We start from the raw sequence: 17,420 nt of genomic DNA on the forward strand, positions 1-17,420 counted from the left end.
AACAAAACAACTTAACCCTCTAAACGATTAACAATTTAACACCCATCTCAAAGCAAAATGGGGCACGCGCCCCTTACAAAAAGCAAAAGAACCCCCCCCCCCCGGTTGCTGCTGCTGACCTCCACCTAACGTACCACGAGAAAGTCAAGGAAAGGTTGCCACCGCCCGGAGAACCCCTGCAAGGACCCTCGCAAGGCAAACTTTATCTTCTCCAACCTAAGAAACCCCGCCATGTCACTGATTCAAGCCTCTACGCTTGGGGGTTTCGGGCCCTTCCACATTAACAAGAGCCTTCTCCGGGCTACCAAGGAGGCAAAGGCCAGAACTCCGGCCTCTTTCGACTCCTGCACTCCCGGATCTTCTGACATCCCAAATATCGCTATCCCCCAGCTTGGCTTTACCCGAGTGACCAAGACCTTGGACATAGCCTCTGCGAAGCCCTTCCAAAATTCCGTAAGTGCCGGGTATGTCCAAAACATATGGGCGTGGTTTGCTGGGCTCCCCGAACACCTCACACACCTGTCCTCTACCCCAAAAAACCTACTCATTCTCGCCCCTGTCATATGCGCCCGGTGCACCACTTTAAACTGAATCAAGCTAAGCCTGGTGCAAGATGAGGAGGAATTGACCCTGCCCAGGGCGTCAGCCCACAAACCCTCATCCAGCTCTTCCTCCCACTTGCCCTTCAGCTCCTCCACCGAGGCTTCCTCCGCCCCCTGCAGCTCCTGGTCTATCTCCGATATCTTACCCTCCCCGACCCACACGCCCGAAACCACCCTGTCTTGTATCCTCCGAGAATTCCCCCACCTGCTTTCTCACGAATGCCCGAACCTGCATATACCTAAAGGCATTTCCCGCGGGTATCCCAAATTTCTCCTCCAGTGCCCTCAGACTGGCAAAAGTCCCATCGATGAATAAATACCCCATCCTTTTAATTCCCGCCCGGTGCCAGCTTAGGAACCCACCATCTATCCTACCTGGAACAAACCTATAGTTGTCCCATATCAGAGCCCAGACTGTGGCCTCTACCTACCCCCTATGCCGCCTCCACTGCCCCCAAATCCTCAATGTCGCCGCCACCACCGGGCTCGTGGTATTCCGCGTTGGCGGAAGCGGCAACGGTGCCGTCACCAGTGCCCCCAGGCTACCCACCCAGTACCTACCCAGGACGCCGCCTCTAACCTTTTCCACGCCGCCCCCTCTTCCTCCATTTCCCACTTCTGAATCATAGACACATTCGCTGCCCAATAATAGCTGCACAGGCTCGGCAGCGCCAACCACCCCCCCCCCCCCACCCCCCCCCCCCCCCCCCCCCGCCGCCCCCCCGGACTGCGCTCCAAGAACAGCCTCTTAACCCTCGGGGTCTTATTTGCCCACACAAATCCCATAATGCTCCTGGTTACCCGCTGAAAGAAGGCCTTGGGGATGAGAATGGGCAGGCACTGAAAGACGAACAGGAACCTGGGGAGGACCGTCATCTTAACAGACTGCACTCTGCCCGCCAGGGATAGTGGCAACATGTCCCACCTCCTGAAGTCCTCCTCCATCTGGTCCAACAGCCATGCCAGATTGAGCTTATGCAAGACGCCCAACTCTTGGCCACCTGGATACCCAAATACCGAAAACTCCTCTCCACCATCTTGAATGGTAGCTCCTCCAACCTCTTTTCCTGGCCCCTCGCATGCACCACAAATAGCTCGCTCTTCCCCACGTTGAGCTTATATCCCGAGAAGTCTCCAAACTCCCTAAGGGTCTGCATGACCTCCCCCATCCCCTCCACCGGAACCGCAATGTACAGCAGCAGGTCATCCGCATATAGTGAGACACGGTGCTCCTCCCCCCCCGAACCAACCCCCTCCAGTTTCTGGACTCCCTCAACGCCATGGCCAGCGGCTCAATCGCCAGGGCAAAGAGCAGGGGGGACAAAGGGCATCCCTGCCTTGTTCCACGGTACAACCTAAAATACCCTGACTGCAGCCGGTTCGTCGATACTCTTGCCACCGGGGCCTGGTACAGCAATTTAACCCACCCTATGAACTCCTCCCCGAACCCAAATCTGCGTAACATCTCCCACAGGTACTCCCACTCCACCCGGTCAAAGGCCTTCTCCGCGTCCACTGCCGCTACCACTTCTGCCTCCCCTCCCCTCCGAGGGCATCATAATCACATTCAGGAGCCTCCGCACATTCGTGTTCAGCTGCCTGCCCTTCACAAACCCCGTCTGATCCTCATCAATCACTCTCGGGACACAATCCTCAATCCTGGTGGCCAGGATTTGTGCCAACAGCTTGGCATCCACATTGAGGAGCGAAATCGGCGTATAAGAGCCACACTGCAGCGGGTCCTTATCCCGCTTGAGGATAAGCGAGATCAAAGCCTGCGACATCGTCGGGGGAAGGATTCCCTTTTCCTTCACCTCATTAAAGGTTCTCAGCAACAACGGGCCCAAGAGCTCCAAGAACTTCCTGTAGAACTCAACCGGGAACACATCCGGCCCCAGGGCCTTGCCCGCCTGCGTACTCCCCAACCCCTTAACTAGCTCCTCCATCTCGATCGGGGCCCCCAAACCCTCTACCCGCCCTTCCTCCACCCTTGGGAACCTCAGTTGGTCCAGGAACTGCCGCATCCCCTCCGCCCCCCTCCGGGGGTTCTGACAACTTACCATAAAAGTCCCGAAAGACCTCGTTTATTTTAGCTGGACTCCGCACCGTATTCCCCCCTCTATCTCTGACTCCCCCAATCTCCCTAGCCACCTCCCTCCTCCGCAGCTGATGCGCCAACATCCAACTCGCCTTCTCCCCATACTCATACACTGCTCCATATACCCTACTCCACTGGGCCTCAGCTTTCCCCGTGGTCAGCAAGTCAAAATCCGTTTGGAGGCTCCGGCGCTCCCTCAGCAGCCCCTCTTCGGGAGATTCCACGTATCTCCTATCCACCCTCAGTATCTCCCCCACCAATCTCTCCCTCTCCATCCTCGCCCTCTTCTCCCTGTGAGCCCTGAGTGAAATTAGCTCCCCCCCGACCACTGCCTCCAGCGCCTCCCAGACCACACTCACCGACACCTCCCCATTATCATTGGCATCCACTTATCTTTGGATGCACCCCCGAACCCACCCACAAACCTCCTCGTCCGCCAGCAGTCCCACATCCATTCGCCACAACGGGTGCTGGCCCCTCTCCTCCCCCAACTCCAGCTCCACCCAGTGCGGGGCGTGATCCAAAATCGCAATGGCCGAATACTCCGCCCCCTCCACTCTCGGGATCAGTGCCCTGCTTACCACAAAAAAGTCTATTCGCGAGTAGGCCTTGTGCACGTGGGAGAAGAAGAAGAACTCCCTCGCCCTTGGCCTGGCAAACCTCCACGGATCCACTCCCCCCATCTGATCCATAAACCCCCTCAGGACCTTGGCCGCTGCCGGCCTCTTACCGGACCTTGACCTAGACCGATCTAGTACCGGGTCCAGCACCGTGTTGAAGCACCCCCCCCCCCCCCCCCCCCCGCCATTATCAGATTACCTGCCTCCAAATCCGGGATCTGACTCAACATCCGCTTCATGAACCCTGCATCGTCCCAGTTTGGGGCATATACATTCACCAGCACCACGCGGGCCCCCTGCAGCCTGCCACTCACCATCACATATCGACCCACTTTATACCCACAATACCCACCACCACAAATGCCACCCGCTTACTCACCAGGATTGCGAACCCCCTGTTTTTCACGTCCAGCCCAGAGTGAAAAACCTGCCCCATCCATCCCTTCCTCAGCCTGGTCTGATCGCCAGAAGGCTTCTTACACTTGCCCAAAATGGATACCTAATCGGGCTAAATGGCTATCCATCGTTGGTCACGGGTAGTCATAAGCCACTCCCCTACCACCCGATTGAGTCTCAACAAAAATTGCCCAGAGGTGTGAGCCCAGTGGCAGACCAGCACATTGGCTGGTAGCAAGAGATTGTCCCGAGTCCCGCCTCCACACTCCATTGTCCCGAGACCCGCCTCCACACTCCATTGTCCCGAGTCCCGCCTCCACACACATTGGCTGGTAGCAAGAGATTGTCCCGAGTCCCGCCTCCACACTCCATTGTCCCGAGTCCCGCCTTCACACACATTGGCTGTTAGCAAGAGATTGTCCCGAGTCCCGCCTCCACACTCCATTGTCCCGAGTCCCGCCTTCACACACATTGGCTGTTAGCAAGAGATTGTCCCGAGTCCCGCCTCCACACTCCATTGTCCCGAGTCCCGCCTCCACACACATTGGCTGGTAGCAAGAGATTGTCCCGAGTCCCGCCTCCACACTCCATTGTCCCGAGTCCCGCCTCCACACACATTGGCTGGTAGCAAGAGATTGTCCCGAGTCCTGCCTCCACACTACATTGAAAATTCAACCCCTTTTGAGCCACATAAAAATGAATAAACAGATGACAGCAAGGCATCTTAGACCATGGTAAATGATAGGGCTGACAATCTTATCCCCTTAAATAATGAGGCTTAAAGATACAGAAAAAGTGAACAAAATGGGGTTATATGGGGGTGAATCTCCCTAAACCCCCGCCCTCACTGTTTCCAGTGGATGCGATTGGCGGCGGAAGGGGAGACTCACGGGAGAGTCCCGAAACAGCTTTCACGCCAGTGGAATTTCCCCATTCGATTGTCCCTGCTTCCCGCCAATGATTAACGGAGTTCTCGTCATGCAATCACAGAAGCCCACTGTAACACATTACCATATACCACTGATGTGACGTCACGTCGGCAGGGTTTACAACAGGCTTTGTAAAATGGGGAACTGGCGAACAGGTTAGTACAGCCCCCAGGGAGAGAGGGTTATGCCCGGACATTACCCTGACAGTGCAAGCTGCTGTTGCCTGTCACCTGCCTCCTGGTTCTGTTTGGAAAAATAATTGAAAACATGATGGGAAAAGCCGGCAGTGCAATCGGCGGGCTGTACACTGCTTTCCCGCCCAAGTTCATGTTTCGCTAATAAAATGGCAAAATTCTGGCCAGAGATTGCAATCAGATACAAAACAGAAATAAAGCGAAGGAAAGAAAGATTCCATAAAGGGAGGAAAAACGAGAATGGAAAAGGAAGAAATAAATTTAATTAAAAATCTGAGAAGTATTGCGTGAAACTAATTAAAAGGCTCTGTATATTGTTAATTCCTAGCCCTGAATCTGTGGAGTTTAATTTGTTTCAACAATGCAAATACTGCATTTCTTGAATCTCCTGGGGAACTTGACGGCGAACTCCCATTTTCCTCAGGCCATTGATGTGGTAATTCATGTTCCACAAGAGGAGGCGGTGGCGTAGTGGAATCGTCGCTCTGGGAATCAGGTTCAAATCCCACCACGGTAGATGGTTACATTTGAATTCAACAAAAAACCTGGACTTAAAAGTCGAATGATGACCATGAAACTATTGTCAATCGTCGTAAAAACCCATCTGGTTCACTAATTTCCTTTAGGGAAGGAAATCTGCCATCCTTACCTGGTCTGGCCTACATGCGACTCCAGACCCATAGCATTGTGGTTGGCTCTTGAAGTGCCACTCAGTTCAACGGCAATTAAGGACGAGCAACAAATGCTGTCCTTGACTGAGACGTCCACATCCCATTAAAGAAAAAAGGAAAAAGCAACCACAAATTGCTGGATTATTTACACATCAATCAAATTGTGCAGATTCTCGGCTTGGGTCGCTGTATGTGCAAAATCTGCCCGTTCTCCCCGTGTCTGCGTGGGTTTCCTTCGGGTGCTCCGGTTTCCTCAAGTCCCAAAAGACGTACTGTTAGGCGAATTGGACATTCTGAATTCTCCCTCTGTGTACCCAAACAGGCACCGGAATGTGGCGACTAGGGGCTTTTCACAGTAACTTCATTGCAGTGTTAATGTTTGCCTACTTGTGACATTAATAAAGATTCTTATTATTATAGACATAAAACAAATGCATTTTTGATAGGCTCTCATTGTGATTTGTACCTATGCTGGGGAACCTGCCTCAAGGGTCTGGAATGTGACTTCTCCAGGCCTCAGGTGTCTGTAGTTGGTGGGACATATTCCCAGGAGGAATTATCACATGACTGCCTGCTTCCGAATGTCAAACCCCCAAATTGGTCACTTGACATGCACACGTGATTCATTGCCTTCCCACATCTACTGGAAAGCAAAAAGGTTCATCCTTAACCGATTGCTTGACTGACTGTCAAGGACAATCCAAAAAATGTTCTATTTTTTTCCTAAAAACAATAAGTTTTCAATGTAATTGTAATTTTTCTCCTGGGTTGCTCTCGAGGTTAAACTTTAACTCTGGAAGACTGCAGGGCAATCCAGAATAGTTGGTGATGTTTGGAAACATAAGACCATAAGACATCGGAGCAGAATTAGGCCATTCGGCCCACTGAGTCTGCTCCGCCATTCAATCATGGCTGATAGGTTTCTGGTACCCATTCTCCTGCCTTCTCCCCTTAACCCCTGATTCCCTTATTAATCAAGAACCTATCTATCTCTATCTTAATGACACACAGTGATTTGGCCTCCACAGCCTTCTGCGGCAAAGAATTCCACAGATTCACCAACCTCTGGCTGAAGAAATTGAATGAAATGAAAATCGCTTATTGTCACGAGTCGGCTTCAATGAAGGTACTGTGAAAAGCCCCTAGTCGCCACATTTTGGCGCCTGTTCAGGGAGGCTGGTACGGGAATCGAACCGTGCTGCTGGCCTGCCTTGGTCTGCTTTAAAAGCCAGCGATTTAGCCCAGTGTACTAAACCAGCCCCTCCTCATCTTTGTTTTAAAGGATCGTCCCTTTAGTCTGAGGCTGTGCCCTCGGGTTCTAGATTTTCCTCCAAGTGCAAACATCCTCTCCATTTCCACTCCATCCAGTCCTTGCAGTATTCTCTAAGTTTAAATAAGATTCCCCGCTCATCCTTCTAAACTCCAATGAGCACAGACCCAGAGTCCTCAACAGTTCCTCATACAACAAGCTCTTCATTCCAGGGATCATTGAACCTCTTCTGGACCCTTCCCAAGGCCAGCACAGCCTACCTTAGATACAAGGGAGGCAGTGGCATAGTAACATTGTCGCTGGATTGGTAAACCAGAGGCTCAGAGTAACGCTCTGAGGATCCAGGTTCAAATCCCACCACTGCAGATGGTGAAGTACGAATTCAATAATAAAATATGGAATTACAAGTCTATTGATGACCGTGAAACCATTGTCATTTGTCGTTAAAAACCTATCTTGTTCACTAATGTCCTTTAGGGAAGGAAATCTGGGGTGGGATTATCCTTTCCGGGGACTATGTCCCCGCGACGGCGGGAAAACCAGCGCAAACCACTCCGGCATCAACAGCCCCTTAAAATGCGTAATTCTCCGCACTTCCGGTGGCTTGGTGGACGCTGGAGGGGTTGGCGTGTGCCAACCGGCGCCAAAGGGACGGCACGAGTCCGCGCATGTGCCAAAGGGCCGGCGTGATCCCGCGCATGTGCGGAACCGCTGCCGTATTCTGGCACATGCGCAAGGGGTTGTCTGCTCCGCGCCGGCCATGTCGGAGCCCTACAGGGGCCGGTGCGGAAAGAAAAAGTGCCCCCACGGCACAGGTCCGCCCGCAGATCGGTGGGCCCCGATCGCGGGCCAGGCCACCGTGGGGGCACCCCCCAGGGTCGGATCCCCACGCGCCCCCCTCCCTCCCCCGAGGAATGCACCAGCCGATTACCTGCCAGATCCCGCCGTGTGGGACCATGTCTAATCCACACCGTCAGGACTGGCCAAAAACGGACGGCCGCTCCGCCCATCTGGGCCCGGAGTATTGCCGGGGAGGGCCTCTGCCAACGGCCCCCGGCCTGCGTGGCGTGAACCCCGCCCGAAAACCGGCGCCGGAGAATACAGCAGCCGGCGTCGGGGCGGGATTCTCCGACCCAGTGGGGTGTCAGAGAATCCCGCTGCCTGCCTGTATGTGACTCCCGAACCACAGCGATGAGGTTGACTCTTAATTGCCGCCTCAAGGGCAATTAGGGACGGGCAATAAATGCTGCAACAGCCTGCGACGCCCATGCCCCGTGAACGGAAAAAAAAAATACCCGGCCTAAAACTGCTCAGAACACTCCAAATTGATTCTGCTCAAGTGCATTCGCTCAACATCAGTTACCTTCCTCCTCTCTCAGATGAGGGACGGAATTATCTCATAATGGGGCTATGTCCCCACGCCCGCGAAAAAACGAGCATGAATCACTCTGGCAGAGTGATTCTCCGTTTTGAAGGGAGCCAGCAGGAAACTCCTCCAGTTGCCGGCGGAGGATCGCCGCGCGGGCCTCTTTCAATGGTCCCCGACCGGCGCTGCGTCGACTGCACGCGCGCGATTGTTGGCGATTCTCCGGTCCCCGCGCGAAGGCGTCAGACCCGATCGCGGGTCTGACGCCCCATTCTCTGCCCCCACACCAAGCGCGATTGCGGCGCGAAGGCTCAGAGAATCCCGGCCACTATTCCTCAAAATATCAGAACATCTTTCATTTCCACCAGTTGACATGACGGTTATGAGAGCTGACATAGTGAACTAGTGGACTTGCACCTACATCTCATGCATCCAAAGAGAATTTTCCATTGACCACATTACCATTCCAATAAACAAGGGAAAGAACTGCAGCATAACTGAAAACAAACTACTAGCAGCTCATTTTCAAGAATCACTGTCCTTTTCTCCTCAGTATAACGATTTTGAATTAGTCTCAACATTTGTTATAAGTTGGTGCTCTTCCTGGAAAATACAATCAGCTCCAGAGCAAAGCCAAGCTCTGTCACTGGAAGGTTTGACCTCCTCTCTTCCCAAACGTGGTGCTCTTGAAGCTGGATGCAGAGAACTAACCGTGTGCTAGAATGAGTAGGCTCCAGGCCCACTTGCCTTTGAACCACTTACCTTCTACCTTTAAATTATCCTTTAAAAGATCTCCATAAATGCCATAACAAAGTTATAAGTTACATGGGTTCACAATAGAGGCGTCAAATATAAAAGCGTTCCTTCGTTACTCCTTGCCAACGCAGCCGGGGCGTGCTTCACTGCTCCTATCTCACCCAGCCCGAATGAGAAAGGATTGGAAACAGGGGCTTTGCAATTACAGCGAGGGTAAGTCCATCCAGAGTGGAAATCCGCCGGAGATTTCCACTCTGAGGAAGTTACGGGCCAACATTCCATTTACCTTCATAGTCCCTCCATCCCAGATGACATTCTCGTAAACACCTTCTGTCCCTTTCCAACGACTTTACATTTTCTTGAATTATCCACAATATTCCGGTTGAAGCCTAACCAGTGAGTTATAAATGGTGGTATTTACCGAGCAACCCGCCGTGTATTAAAACGGGAATTCCCGTTGTCTGTACCCCTCGTTGCCTGGAAATCCCTGTGCCGTCGGTGGCACCGGAATATTCCGCTGGCGTGAACAGTTGGTAAATTCTGCCCAAGGTTCTAGAATGGTCTCTGCTTTTATATTGTATATCTCCATTGTGAACCCATGGTGATGGCAATGGCTGAGGGTCTCGGCAGAATGTCCGACTCACTGAGGGATGTGAACCAGTACCAGGCTGACCTTGATGAGGTCCTGCAGGATATGTCCCTCTCTCAGATGGGCAAGGCCAAGAAGCTGCGGAGCTTGTCCCAGCTGCAAGTGGGCATGGCTAAGGAGCTGCAGGGCATGGCCCAGTCACTGAGGAGCATCACTGAGGGCGTCGACACAATAGTGCAGACCATGGGGAACTGCCAGGGCTGGCAGAGCCAGGTGATGCAGGGGCAGCCGGGACTCGAACCAGCTGCTCCTGCATCCCAAGGTGAACCCCAGGGCACTACAGACATCAACCAGGAGGAAGGGGTGCTGAGTGGCAACCTGGAACTGTCCCATGGAGTAGCGACGGTAGCCACCAGCTCCCCTGAGTTCCACCTCTCTGATGAGGCCACTGTCATAATATACACCAGTATATTATGGTGCAGACACACACATACACACACTGATGGACATGCAGTGGGACCAATCAGCATACACAACACCGCAGCCAATCACCAGTGAGAGCACACGCACTATAAAGACAGGGGACAGGAAAGTTTCCGCTCATTCTAGTAGCAGCCAGCTCGGAGCACAGAGCTCACAGCCTGCAACACAGACATTCACCATGTGCTGAGTGCATCACCTGGTTAGGACTAGGCAAGGGTCAACAGTTAAAGCTGGTATTGCATTTACCCACAGTTCAAGTATGTTAATAGTTAACCTTATAATAAAATAGAGTTGCACCACTTCCAGTGTTGGTGACCTGTTTGTGATCCAGAACACCCAACACATCAGCCACGTCTCTCGGTCATCGCATGGGACAGGACGGCACGGCTGTGCATGTGTCGCTGACAAGTGAGCCGGGGTTCTCCGGCCTCAGAACCCTCAGAGGACGCCCGTCAGGGTTATCAAAGGTCATGGGGCAAGGTAAGCAGCTGGCAGCCTCCACCTCAAATGTGCATCCTGGGGAAACACCTAGACATAGCAGTAGAGCTAGGAGGGCCAAGCACATCAAGGATCACTGAGGGCACCAGGGGAGGGGGGTGGGGTTGGGGAGGTGGAGGGGCTGCACCGGGGAGTGGGGTATTGTACAGCACATTAAACACCTTTTTTCACAACCATTATGACGCCTCTGTCACTTCCTTCCACAATGCGGACTGACCTCCGGATCTATTGTCCATCTCTCTATGCATCGACCCCCCTCCCTACCACCCGTTGCGCTCACCCACCCTCCGGCCTTGGACATGTCCCCAGAGCTGTGTCCCACCCCTGGGTCTTCAGATGTTGCAGGTGTGGTGTTGTCTCCCGCATTGTTCAAGCACAGTGCCCAGGAATCAGGGTGCGATTGGGATGCTAGGCAATGACTCCCACACGCTACATGGCGTGAACACCCACGGGAATTCACTTGGGTTGTGTGAAGTGCTCACTTAACCACAATTGCCAATTCTCTATTCGCAATAGCCTTCAGCCGTGAAGCCAGGGGCCTCGGCAGTCAGTGGGGGTTACAGGTGGCTGTTGAGGCAGGCGGGCAGGGACAAGGGTTGGTCCCGGAATGGGTAAGCGATCCAGGGGCAGGCATGGATCACGAACGGGTGCCCCCCCCAACCCAGTGCCTCCCCCCATCCTCCAATGGAGGCCCACCCCTGCAGATGGGCCCCCACCCCCAGCCGATGGTCCCTGACCCCCATCAAGCACTGGGTTTGCAATCCCTGCGCCCCCAGGCTCGTTGCCTGTGAGCAAAGATGGCTACTCACCTCCTGGGCTCCCCACAGAAGCCCTTCCGCCAGGTTCATGTTTTTCTAAAGGAGTACTAATCAACGGCAGTGTGACCACCTGCTGGGGAGGCCGCTGAATGACAGGAGGCCGCTGGATATGGGGTCACTTTCATTAATTGTATGGAAATGGGGCTTAAGTGGTGATAATTGGTTTCTCGCTACGCTACGGCGAGATCACAATTTCGCCTATGGAAGCGGGCTGGTTGCATCGCAAACTTTTTGGCGCCTGCCACGGATCTCGTTTTGGCCTATCCTGCTATTCACCGGCCTCGTTACGCTTGAGCAAAAGCGTACCAAGGCCGGAGAAGCACACCCTAGAATTTACCAAGCCAAGCACATTCCTTATCCTTGAATTCATCATCATTGACACTTACAGTGAACACTTTCTCGGGCTGTCCCCGTGCTCTCATATTGGTGTCGTGGATTTGCTTCAGAATCATCCAGGCTTCATCATGTTTCCCCACCTAAAAAAACAAAAAATTAAATGTATTGATTTTCAGAAATACCAATCTCCTAATTGTACTGATTGCACGCATGAGATCTTTGTCAATCTAGAACCCAAGATATTGATTTATTCATGGAATGTGGGCATAATTTGCAAGGCCTGTATTTATTGTCCATCCCTAATTGCCCTTGCGAAGGTGATGGTAATCCACCTTCTTGAACCATTGCATGTGGAGAAGATACATCAACAGAGCTGTGAGAGAGTTCCAGCCTTTGGGCCCAGCAGCAGTGAAGGATGAGCGGTATAGTTCCAAGTGATAATGGTGCATGGCTCAAAGGGGTGGCGTTCCCATGCATCTGCTCCCTTTTGTTTTTTTAGAGGTTGTAGGCTTAGAAGGTGCTGTAGAAGAATCTTTGGCAAATTGCTGCAGTGCATCTTGCAGATGGTACAAGCTGTTGCCACGGTGTGCGAGCAGTGAAGGGAGTGAATATTTAGGTTGGTGCATTGGTTGAAAATCAAGCGGGCTGCTTTCCCCGGATGGTGTTAAGCTTCTTTAGTGTTGCTGGAGTTGCACGCATCCAGACATTTGTAGAGCATTCCATCACACTCCTGACATGTGTACTGTGGATGGTGAGCAAGCTATGGGGAGTCAGGGGTGAATTATTCCCAATAGATTTTACAGCCTCTGACCTGCTCTTTTAGCCACTGTATCCATCTGCTAGTCCAGTTAACTTTCTGGTGAAAAGTAAACTCCAGAATGTTGATGACAGGTAATGCCATGTCAAGGAGAGACAGTTAGGTTCTCTCTTGTTGGAAATGGTCATTGTGTGGGATTTGTGTCGTGATTTTTCATATGTTCGTCCGAATGCTATTTGCTACTTATCTACTTCAACCTGAATTGTGTCCAGCTCTTGCTCCATGTAGCATGGCTGCATCTTTTTCTGAGAATCATCATGAATGGGGCTGAACATTGTGCAATCACCAGAGAAAATCCCTATTTCAGACCTAACCTGAGAGGGAAGGTCAGTTTTGAAGCAGCTGAAGATGGTTTGGCCTAAAACACTACACTGAGGAATTCCTTTAGCTATGCCCTGGGCCTAAGATCATTTGCCTCCAAAAACCACAACTGAGGTACCCTCAATAATGATGCTTAGAGATTAAACTGTAAAGAAGGCTTTATTAGACTAATAACTATACTACAGCTAGAGACGAGAGCTGACTGTTACACAGACTATGAGGCAGGCCTTTATGTGTGGCTCCCAGATGGGCGGAGCCAGAGGCGGAGTCCCCAGGGTTCCAAGCCCGGTCTTAAAGGGGACATCACCTTACATGATGATAAGGCAGTAACCGTTCATCACAACAACGATCCTCCTTTAGCCTATATTTGACTCCAACCAGAGGAGATTTTTGTTCCTGATTCACAATGATTTCAATTTTGCTAAGTCTTCTTGATGCTGCACTTGGTCAAATATTGGTTTGATGTCAAGGGCAGCTACACTGCCCTTGTACGGGCAGCACGGTAGCATGGTGGTTAGCACAATTGCTTCACAGCTCCAGGGTCCCAGGTTCGATTCCGGCTTGGGTCACTGTCTGTGCGGAGTCTGCATATCCTCCCCGTGTGTGCGTGGGTTTCCTCCGGGTGCTCTGGTTTCCTCCCACAGTCCAAAGATGTGCAGGTTAGGTGGATTGGCCATGATAAATTGCCCTTAGTGTCCAAAATTGGCCTTAGTGTTGGGTGGGGTTGCTGGGTTGTGGGGATAGGGTGGAGGTGTTGACCTTGGGTAGGGTGCCCTTTCCAAGAGCCGGTGCAGACTCGATGGGCCGAATGGCCTCCTTCTGCACTGTAAATTCTATGATTCTATGATTCTAATACTCACCACACCTGCAGAATTTAGCTCTTCTGTCCAAATTTGGACCAAGGCTGAAATGAGGTTTGGAGTTGCAGGGAGTAAATTATTAATATTAAAATTACGGAAGTATTGTGTAAGGCAAAATTAATCAATTTTGGCCAGTTTTGATGACTTTTGGTCATCTACCCCACAGTATGTGGCTTGATGTCAAATTTTGCTTTATAATGCCCCTGTTTAGCACCCATGAATGACATCTTATTACATTAACAGTGCTATGTAAATGTGAGTTGTTGTTCTAATTAAGCGATTGCCCTGTTGCTAAGTGCAGCTGTTGAATGATGGTAGGTTTGAGCCTAGAGATTGTTCCCCACATGGTAAAATATCTAACTAATACTTCTGAGATCAAGCACAAATATAGCCACCAAAAGGTTGTGTCAGTGCCTTCAGGAAAGAAGGGGGTGGGCGGGGGGGGGGGGGAGAAAGTAAACTAGAAAGAAATAGAAAATAGTTACTTTCTATCCATAAATGTTCCTGAGGAAAACGTACCTTATCACAGATTGTAATGAGTTTAAACACAACCCCAGGAATTTTGCCCTGGTTTTGAGTACCTTACCTCCAGCAGGAATCTGGGACTCTCAGGCATGAACGTGAGTGCAACAACAGAGGAGACGCAGGGAAGAGCACAGACAATGACGAACACACGCCAGCTGTGGAACTGGTATGCAGAGCCCATACTGAAACTCCAACCTGCAGAGGGAAAGAGCACATTCTGAGAACTTCAGTTTTACTAATCCATGTCTTTCAGCAGTTATCACTCCGTTAACAAGAGAGAGCTGTCTCCACAAATCCAACTCATTCGGACATCTTTTATTACTCGCTTGTCATTAAAAAAAAGGGGTTGTTCACAATATTGAGGGTCATTCAGGGATTGGTCAAAGTGTATGAAGCAACTGCTTTTTAAAGGAGCCAGCTAGATGATCAATGTGATACATCTGTCACCCAAACAGTGTTATATTTCTGCTAGCAATGGAGGTTATTGTTCATCGTAAGTAAACAGCTTCAATTAATTGCCACCAGTTTATGAAAAGGTAATTGACACAGGGTGGAATTCTCCCTTAAGACCATTGTGGTCGTCACCACTAACTGTATTAGATGTATATTAGATGTAGTACGGTAAGACTCCTGTACTAGAGGTACATGGGTAAATCCCTGCCTGCTGGCTCCGCCCAGTAGGCGGCCTATAAATGTGTGTGTTCGCCGGGGCTGCAGCCATTCTGGTGGCAGCTACAGGAGGCCACACATCTTTGCTCAATAAAGCCTCGATTATTCACTACTCTCGTCTTTGTAGTAATTGATAGTGCATCAACCATTAAGACATAAAAGCAGAAGTAGGCTTTTCGGCCCATCAAGTCTGCTCCACCATTCAATGAGATCGTGACTGACCTGATAATCCTCAACTCCACTTTCCTGCCTTATCACCGTAACCCTTGATTCCCTTCCTGATTAAAAATCTGTCTATCTCAGTCTTGAACATACTTAACGGCCCAAGCTCTACAGCTCTCTGCTGATTCACTACCCTCTGAGGGAAGAGATTGTTCCTCATCTCTGTTTTAAATGGGCGACCCCTTATTTTAAGATTATGCCCTCTGGTCCTGGACTCTCCCACAAGGGGATGAGCACCTACCCTGGGGCTAAATCCTATGCAGGGGCGGGAACGGGGACCATGCCAGCGAAGAATCACACCATCTCTGGCCCTGACATCATCAATTATGCACCCGGAGGTTTAGCACTGTATTCTGTGGCGCGTCCCACCATCGTATCTGGGTGCCATATTGGAAAGACTCACAACATCACTGACACATTGCTGAAGAAAAAGGATAGACTTCCTGAGAAAGAAGATGGATCTTCAGGAACATTCTGATGCAGGACGGTGGACCCACTCGATGAGAGTGAATCTTGAAGGTCCACGTATTGGTGCTCCCCGCACCACTGCTGTGGTGTTCTGGGATCCAGGGTTGCTGTCAGCCTCCATCCCAAACTCCGCAAGCAGCCCAGGCATTCAATAAGATCATGTCTGATCTGACTGTGGTCTCAACACGACTTTCTCCCGACCCCCTGATAGCCTTTGATTCCCTTGTTAATCAAGAATTTATCTACCTATTTCTTAAAACTATTCAATGATGAGGTTTCCTCCGGGTGTTCCAGTTTCCTCCCGTGGTCCAACGATGTGCAGGTTGGGTGGATTGGCCATGCTAAATTGCCCTTAGTGTCCAAAAAAGGTTAGGTGGGGTTACTGGGTTACAGGGAGAGGGTGGAGGCTCTTTCCAAGGGCCGGTGCAGACTCGATGGGCCAAATGTCCTCCTTCTGCACTGTAAATTCTATGATTCTATGATCCTATGGCCTTGCGCTACGGCTCTCTGGAGGAGACAGTTCCACAGACTCACAACCCTATAAAAGAAATAAATTTCTCCTCACTTCCATCTTACATGTACACCTTGGCTGCGATTCAATCGATTAAAAATGAATTGCTGCTGCCAGCGGGAACTGTGGTGGTATGTATTAAGGGTAATACGGTACACCATGAATGCCGAGGAGCCATTGGAGGACAGATGCTGGATCCCGATTGGATTCGCCGCCTACTGGGCTCCACCCAGATAGGCGGGGTATAAGAACCTGGGTTCATCCCCGCAGCTGCATTCTGTGACTGAGCTGCTGGGGAACGAGTCTGAACAAGTCGGCTCAATAAAGCCTCGATTGAAGTTCTTTACGTCTCACCTCGTGTGTGATCGATGGTGCTACAATTTATTGAGCAGACTTAAAAAGGAATATGGAGCTCCGGATCGCCCCGGAGTGCCTGCGAATCGGCCCCCAAGCAGCTAACGCAACATCGGCGTTTAAGCACTGGCTGGCGTGCTTTGAGGGATACCTCTGAACGGCCCCCGGCAGACCAACAGAAGACCAGAAGATGCAGGTCCTGCATTCCAGGGTGAGTCCCAAAATCTACTCACTCATCGAGGATGCGGAAGAATTCCCAGCGGCGCTCAACTTGCTGAAGGAGATCTACATTAAGCCCGTCAACCAGGTCTACACACGCTACCAGCTCGCGACGAGACAACAAATCCCCGGGGAATCGCTAGACGATTTCTTCAATGCTCTAACAATCCTGGGATGAAACTGCAACTGCCCAGCGGTTACGGCGAACGAACATACGGACCTCCTGATCAGAGACGCTTACGTAGCAGGTTTGGCATTGTCGCAAATTCGCCAGAGACTTTTAGAGAAAGACTCTCTCGGACTCACAGAGGTACGGACCCTTGCAGCCTCCCTCGACGTGGCCTCCCAAAACGCCCGCGCCTATGCCCCCGACCGCGCTGCAGCCCCTTGGGCTCCGTGGACCCCCGCCGCGACCGACCCCCCGGCAACCCCCACCCCTCCGCAAGCGTGCGCAGCCAGAATCCCAGACCACCCGGGGGGGCCCCACTGCTATTTTTGCGGGCAGCCTAAACACCCCCGCCAGCGCTGCCCGGCCTGCTCGGCCACCTGCAAAAGCTGCGGTAAAAAGGGGCACTACACAGCGGTGTGCCAGTCCCCGGGGGTCGCCGCTATCTCCGGGGAACAAATGGGACCATGGGCTCAACCCCACCAGCGACCCACGGGCGCTGCCATTTTGGACCCCGGACACCACGAGGGGGGTCGGGCGCCGCCATCTTCCTACCCACGGGCCGCGTGCGATCCATGGGAGTGGCCATTTTGTACACCCCCGGCCGCGTGCGACTCATGGGAGCAGCCATTTTGTCCACCCCTGACCGCGTGCGATCCATG

The 17,420-nt window shown here is 51.8% G+C and overlaps 1 protein-coding gene across 1 annotated transcript in view; it reads right to left on the minus strand.

Moving 5' to 3' along the window:
• The window catches only part of sv2ca (synaptic vesicle glycoprotein 2Ca), a 429,473-nt gene that overhangs the window by 105,779 nt on the left and 306,274 nt on the right, over nucleotides 1-17,420 (minus strand). Inside the window, 2 exon segments of the mRNA XM_072516044.1 lie at nucleotides 11,677-11,766; nucleotides 14,211-14,344. Of these exon segments, the coding sequence (XP_072372145.1) occupies nucleotides 11,677-11,766; nucleotides 14,211-14,344 (224 nt within the window).

This window comes from Scyliorhinus torazame, chromosome 9 (assembly GCF_047496885.1).
Source record: "Scyliorhinus torazame isolate Kashiwa2021f chromosome 9, sScyTor2.1, whole genome shotgun sequence".
In the NCBI taxonomy this organism is placed as follows: domain Eukaryota; kingdom Metazoa; phylum Chordata; class Chondrichthyes; order Carcharhiniformes; family Scyliorhinidae; genus Scyliorhinus; species Scyliorhinus torazame.